General features: G+C 42.4%; 2 protein-coding genes across 4 annotated transcripts in view; both read right to left on the reverse strand.

The window, feature by feature from the left end:
* Positions 1-7,057, reverse strand: part of LOC147059179 (uncharacterized) — a 204,966-nt gene extending 197,909 nt beyond the window's left edge. For all 3 annotated transcript variants that reach the window (XM_085907134.1, XM_085907136.1, XM_085907135.1), the window contains exon 1: positions 6,587-7,057. In XM_085907134.1, the coding sequence (XP_085763260.1) occupies positions 6,587-6,744 (158 nt within the window). In that variant the 5' untranslated portion in view covers positions 6,745-7,057. The remainder of the gene's footprint in view (positions 1-6,586) is intronic.
* On the reverse strand, positions 1,418-4,308 carry LOC147059181 (E3 ubiquitin-protein ligase RNF128-like). The gene has a single exon (XM_085907132.1). The coding sequence runs from the start codon at positions 3,866-3,868 to the stop codon at positions 2,789-2,791; it is 1,080 nt and encodes a 359-aa protein (XP_085763258.1). The 5' UTR covers positions 3,869-4,308; the 3' UTR covers positions 1,418-2,788.
* Positions 7,058-7,083: the final 26 nt, after the last annotated feature.

The following is a 7,083-nucleotide window of genomic DNA, read 5'->3' on the forward strand; positions in this document are numbered from 1 at the left end:
GACTCTTGCTTCATTCTATTTCTTGATCCTTTCCCTGGGATTGAAGGTCAAACGCAGTTTCAAGCGTACAGCCACAAACTGTATAGTATGCCGTTAAATGAAAACCCTCGGAGTCAATTTTCACAGTAACAACTGCAATAAATCAGGGGAGTGCCACCGGTGAGAAGAGTGTGCCTCTAAACTCGGGCTCGCCAGCCGTTCCCAGCCAGCCTAGTTAGATCAGTATTGATTCTCTGTCTCACTGTGATGCCGCAATAACATTTGACCTGTGAATACTGAGATCACAGCATCGCCCTGACATCAACAGCGGGGCGAACCCTGAAGCAGCCGAGGGCTTTTACAATGCTGTTTTCGCCACTCACTTGGCTATGATACATAGAGTACACCTTGACACCAGCCACACTCATTCACTTTATTAGGTATACTTGCACAACCTTATCAATCCTAGAGTCATTCTGAATCAAGAATTCTATCTTTACAGAACAATAAAGATTAGGTTTGGGTAGGGCTCATCGGTTATGAAAATTTACGATTATTCTGGGCTGGCAATAATTGAAATTCTGATTGTTCAAATGAGCATTTATGTTTGGGTTACAAAAAAGACAATGTTTAAATGTAAAAATAATATTTGGAAACATTTCTTTGAAATACTATGGCTACGCAAGTTCCTTTTGGACCAAAGAAAATTTATATTTTATTTTATAAATATATATAAATGGTGCAAGTCCATACATTCAACTATTGTTTCCTTGACTAAACAAATTGCATTGGATATGAATGTGTATTAATTGTACAATTATGCAATTGTTTTAATTGTAGCGTGTAATTGTAATTGCTTTTCAACTAATTGCACAGCCCTAGGTTTGAGTGGACAATGTTTAACAATATAATTGGATTCCTGTATTTTGGTCTGTTTGATGTTTACAATCTGATTAAAATACACGAGAAATTATTTACCGGGTACTTTGGTAGTGAAGTAGTTTTTCCACTGAATAGCTACTAAAGCAAATATTTGGAGTTCTACGTTTTAGTCAAATTATCCCAAGGTAACATTCTTTGTGCATTTGAGTATGTTTTCCCTCAAGGTCAAGTTACAGTTCATTACAACAGCTATTCAACCTGCGTAGGGGGGGGGGGGACACAATTTTAGGTTCATTATGATTTTCCTGTAAGACATTTGCACTAACATATACTGTACTGCTAACATACTGTTGCTGCTGCTGCTGTTGTGACTCGCGTCACAGGAAGTTGCATCATAGAGACCAATGAAATTATAAGAATGCTCAGTTTTAGTGACATTCTGAGATATATTCTGTCATTCAAGTTTGCAGTGATGTAGAAGTGCACTACAGCTAACTGTTCACTGGAATATCACAACTAGTGTAGTAATATGTTGCAGCCAAAATAAGTGGCAATGTATGATTTTTCTTTCCTTTAATATTGTGAAAGCTTTCATAATGTTGTGGGGATACTCAAATAGACATAATTCTTTCAAGCTCCGATGTTAATCAGCCTCATTTTGAGGGATTTATTGCATTGTGAGACGCATCAATGTGATTTCATACAACAAATGATAGTCTTTGTTACAGAACAATTTAAAAGTCCTAAAATCCGTAACAGAATGATTCAGAATACAAAAATATACAGTATATAGGGTGCCATCTCATGTATTGCATGTATCTTGAGCCTATCCCAAAATGTAGCCAGATGAGAATTTGAAGAAAGACAGTCAGGGATTCAATTAATTTACCCTAATCTCCTCTTGTGTGCATTTGTACAGACAACTTACAGACAAGTTATAAACAAGTCCCACCATTATGATAACACAATCTTAACATGTAGATGTCATTTAAAACAGGTACACAAATAGAATCCCCCCCCCCCCCCATAAACAAATATACAATTACCATTATCGCAGATATCATCTCCACTTTGACATTAATTGCTGGTCCATGTGACAAAAGGACTTTCCGTTTATATACGATAAACAGAATCAACACGGAAATAGTTCATATGTACGGTACATGTATTCAGGTTTTGTAAGGAGTCCCAGAAGGCCCTACAGTCATGTTTTCCATTCACCACAGTAGAATGTGTCATCCTGCATTTCCAGCCAAGGGTGTGTTTTCAAATCCAGCTTGACGACCCGGTCTGTGCCTTGCCATGTTTATGTACATAAACCAAACAAAAACAAGAAATATGGGCTATTCTTGAAAAGGTTTCAGAAGACAGAAACGGACCAGCAATAGTTTGTGGCACTTACTTCCTTAACAGTGATGACTCTGCAAAGCGGTATTGAACCTTTTGCACTCGCCCCGACATGACTCGACTTACTCATCGTGCTGAACAATAACTTGATGAACACACCCTTAATTGGCATCCAAGCTAATTACACAAGGTGCAGTACCATTATTAAGTGTATCTATTTCAACACCATCCTGTGCGGTGACAGTGAAGCCCTGAATATTTGCAAATTTGCCTTTTTAGCTGTCCTCCATTATTTGCTGAAAAGGTACCAAAGCAAAAGCAACAACGGTGTTACTTTTGTGCCATCTGGTGGCCCCTAGGTGTCACGGAACTATGTTGACGTTTCATTTAGACACAAGTTGTGCTTTGCTACCATCTTGTGGCATATATAGGTATTTACAAACCTTTTTTCTTTTAGGGGGGTGGGGGTGCAGATTTGCAGGTTGGTTCACTGTATTCCAATGAGGAGGCTCGTTGATTGTGAAAAGAAGCATATTGATTTGAATCTGCTAATTAGAATTTTCTCTCCGCCGTGGTTCTGTCACTGTCCTCTGGCACCCTCCTCCTCAAAGGCCCTGTTGTCATAGTGATGCTGTTGTCTCTCATGGTCAGAGTTCAGTGGGTCGGTTAGTGGGACTTCATACATTGCCTCCCCGCCCGCCACTGTCATGATGGTGACCTCTTGTAGCGGAGCTCGGGACATGCTCTCCTTCTCCTCCTCCTCAACTCCGAGAGCTTTGAGGATGTCACATTTGCACATGGGGCAGGTCCTTTTCTCCAGCAGCCACGGTTCGATGCAGGCTTTGTGGAAAATGTGGTCGCACGTGAGCACGGTCACCACCTCGCCCACCTTGTACGACTCGATGCACACGGCGCACATGTGCGAGTCGCTCGTCGTCTCCCGGTCATCTCCCTTCAGCGTGCGTACTTTGAGGCGGCCGATGGCTTTCTTGGCCTCGGACTTCAACTTCTTCTCAGCTCGCTTGTGGGCGTGCATGTTGTAGAGGCGGTTCGCCGAGATGAACAAGAAGTATGCCACCGAGGCGGCCGTCACGATGAAGAAGGCGATGGACATGAAATAAATCCAGTAGCTGTCCATCCAGGGGCCGTGAGGGCTGCCCGTGTGGATGATCATGCGCACTTCCGTTCCGTTCCTCACCAAGCCAGCGATCTCCGCGCCTATAATGTTGCCGGTCATGATGGAGACAATTTCCAGAGCCTCAGAGTGCGCCATTTGAGTGGTGCTGTTGCCGCTGCCGTCCACATTGTACACCACCACGGCAGATGCTCCTTGACGTTTGGCTCCGTTGATCTTCTCGCTGAACGTACAGTTTCCCCGTTTGATCAGCGCTATCCAGGGGAAGGCGCTGACGTTGTACGCAGGATCCGGGCCGCAGCCTTTGGGATCTCCCGTGGGGAGAACGACAACACCGGCGGCTTCAGTGAGCGGCGAGTTTCCGCCAAACAATCCGCACTCGCAGTCTTTCTCCACAGTCTTGTTGGGGCTGATGAAATAGTTGACTTCCACCACAGCGGTCCAGAAAATCATGGCGGCTGAGCAGTGAACGAGTCCAGACAAACAAAGCAGAAGCAACAAGGCGCCTTGCGTCTTCTTACCCATGGTAACGCTCTTCTTCCAATTCAAAACAACAGGAAGGGCTCGGCTAGGCGCTTTAGGTTCTCCAACACGCCTTTTTCAGTCCCAGTTCCTGCTTGGAGGAGGCACGGCAATCTGAACACAGCCTACCTGCTGCCGACAGTAATGTGATACGAGCCGTTGGGTAACATAACACGAGCTGCACGTCAGCCGTTCACCTCTCCTTATCTTCCTGAACCTTGAACGCTGCGCACTTTCCGCACAGGGCAGGGTACTGCTATTCAACAAGTTGCAATACACAAAAAGCACACACCTACTTACACCGTCCCTACTGCCAAGGTAAAGAAGGCGCACTGCGATAAGCCCGCAATAAGGACACTTTCCTACACACCGGGTCCGAACCGCAAAGCTGTTGTGTTTGAGTCATAAAACCGGCTGACTTGTGTAATCATGAGCAAAGCAACTCAACTGGTTATTCTTGTTTGACTTGTTTCCTTCCCCGTTTTTGTGGTGGAGGTGAGTTCTGTAAAAAGGAGGCGGTACCCGTTTACTTTGAGTGTATTGCTATATTGTGTCAGCTGGCAACAAACAACTTCACAATGTCTTAAAGTCACTTGAATAAAGTAAACATGACTAAATAGACACTCATTTAACGAAAAGCTTTGCCATAACAGACGGACAGGATGGAACACAGTAGTGTCATACTGTCGTCGTATCACGTGAAAGCACAAGACACACACGCACACACATACGGAATAAGAGATGTTTCCAATGACAAATGAGATGGAGAGGTTTCCTGTCACAAGTATTCCCCTGGTCACACTCACTAAACTGGAGCAACCCAACAACAGTAGAACAGTGTTAAATATTTTAGTCAAAGGGTAGATTTAAGTAAATATATGTCATTGTTTACATAACTGGAGCTGACATTTTGTGATAACAAGAACAATTAGGAAGTTGGGACTGGTGAATTCCTGATTATTCACCTTTGAACGGCTGGATGGTAACACATAGTAAAACTTTTATCGGTCGATTAAAAATGTTTAGGGTGTTTTTTCAGGCCCTATTAGTGAATGAATACATATACTGTGTATACATGTTCATATTTGGAGTAGCAGAAGCTTATTCTAAGGACTTTGGCTTTGGGACCAGAGGGTAAAGTTCAAGTCCATGCCCATCAGTCTGTTGTCTGTTTCTCTCTGTGGTGTGCAACAAAATACATACAGCCATGCTAGAAATTGTATTTCCTTCAGGGGTCAGTGCAGTAGATACGTACACGAGTACAGTTAAAACGAAAATTGAGCGGTTTCTTCAGTAATACTGCCATCTACTGGATAAAGCGTATAGTGCAGGATCTCAGCAACAATCGCACCCAGTGAAACCATGTATTATGAATAATAATGGTTAACTAGCCATTCATGGTTAAGTCAAACAAAAACCTAACATTATCAATTGTTTTTCAAAACATCATATGCTTATAAAGATGATGAATGTATTTGTTTTACACATTTTACTAGTAAATTAAGTACAATTGTGGCTAAAGATACATGTTTACTGAGAAAGAAACTGGCCTAAATTTCACCCACAACCCTACAATTGAATATATATCCATGAACTAAATACACACAAGAATTCTGAACTATGAAAACAACATTTAAGTGAAAAGACGGCTCAAGACACTGGATCAAGGTATGCCATAAAAAGGCATTCGTCATTTGACTGTACAGTATGTTGTTGCTGACTGTGTGAAAAATCGGTATTGTGGTCCAACTGGGTGCGTCAGTGCAAAAGGGCAATCACAACTTGTTAGCAACCAGCACAGGGCCATTGTCCATTCATTCAACTATGTTGGTGGCTCAAGAATCTGACATTGGACATAAATGTGAAAGGTTTGCAGTCAAAGGCCCCTGACATTTTTTCCAGCAACGGTTACACCAACAAGATCTTGACTTCACCTAACATGTAAGGTTTTTTTGAGTGTGGGAGAAGCAAGTACTGTGAGAACACGCAAAAACTGCACAAAAAGGCCAGAAACTTAATTTGAACCCAAACCCCCAGAACTGCAAGACACAAATGATACCCATTCGTCCATCATGCCAAACGTAATCACAAAACAATACATTTCTATCAATTCATAGAATCTTAAAGTTGGGGGTAATTTCAATTACGCCACACGGGGGCGCAGTTTGCCGTCTCTCAAAACTAACTTTCATCAGTTTCATGTGCCTTCCATACAGTAGTGAGAATGAACCTTCCAATAAAGTAAAGTGAACATATAGTTAAACAGTACAGTGTCAACATCAGTCATTAAAATATATATATAATGTACACACGGGTCATTCCAGATTTGATTGGACGAGTTAGGAACCAACATTTGAAAAATCGAACATTCATGAAATCATGCTTTGCAATGTTGTCAAAACGTGCAGCTCACGCTTAATTCTTGCAGGCTGAAAAAAAATAATCGGGTTAAATAATTTAAAGAAGACCCAACTTCAGATCACAACCACTATAATGTCTGTGAGGAAGCAAATTTGAATGATTACAAAGAAAAATATGCACAAAATACCCAGCTGATTTAAAACAAGTATGTTTCCGTATTTTGCGCATTTATTAATTGAAATTTCCGAGGGGGGGTCCTTCAATTCTGTAATGACCCACACTAGTCATCATGCTGACATTTCTATTTCAGCATAAATAAATCTTGCAACACACGCGTGAAATATCACCAAAACAACTTACCACTCGTTGTCTGCAGTGAGGTATAGTTTGGAGGTGCAATGAGTCCACTCCATGAATGCTTCGTGAGTGCGTACTTCGTCAAGCAACTGGGGAGTGCATAAACACCGAGCAGCAAGTGAATTCAGGGGGGCAACATGGCCAAACATGTAACACCTCATATTAAAGGGCTCCCTTGTCTTTTGGCGGCGGAGTCACCCGAGGGAGCACTTTAGGACGGTGGCTTAGAGACTACTTCATTCTATCTGCAACAGTTGCTATTTTTCATTTCACTACAAATTCGTTGCATTGAGCACATATGCAATTATATTCGAGCGGCAAACTGGTAAAGAGGTCTCCTGCACGTTTTAGAAATCGAAAGCAAACAATGCACAGTGGATGGCGACTATTTGGGGGGTGCTCAGGAACGTCCAAACTCCACTAACACAAGTTGACAGCTAGTGATGGCCTTCATACGCCCCGTGAGCTTTTGCGTGAAATGTGGGCGGAACTTCCGTTAG

The sequence above is a fragment of the Syngnathus leptorhynchus genome, chromosome 3 (assembly GCF_054491065.1).
Source record: "Syngnathus leptorhynchus isolate UIUO chromosome 3, UIUO_Slep, whole genome shotgun sequence".
NCBI lineage: Eukaryota > Metazoa > Chordata > Actinopteri > Syngnathiformes > Syngnathidae > Syngnathus > Syngnathus leptorhynchus.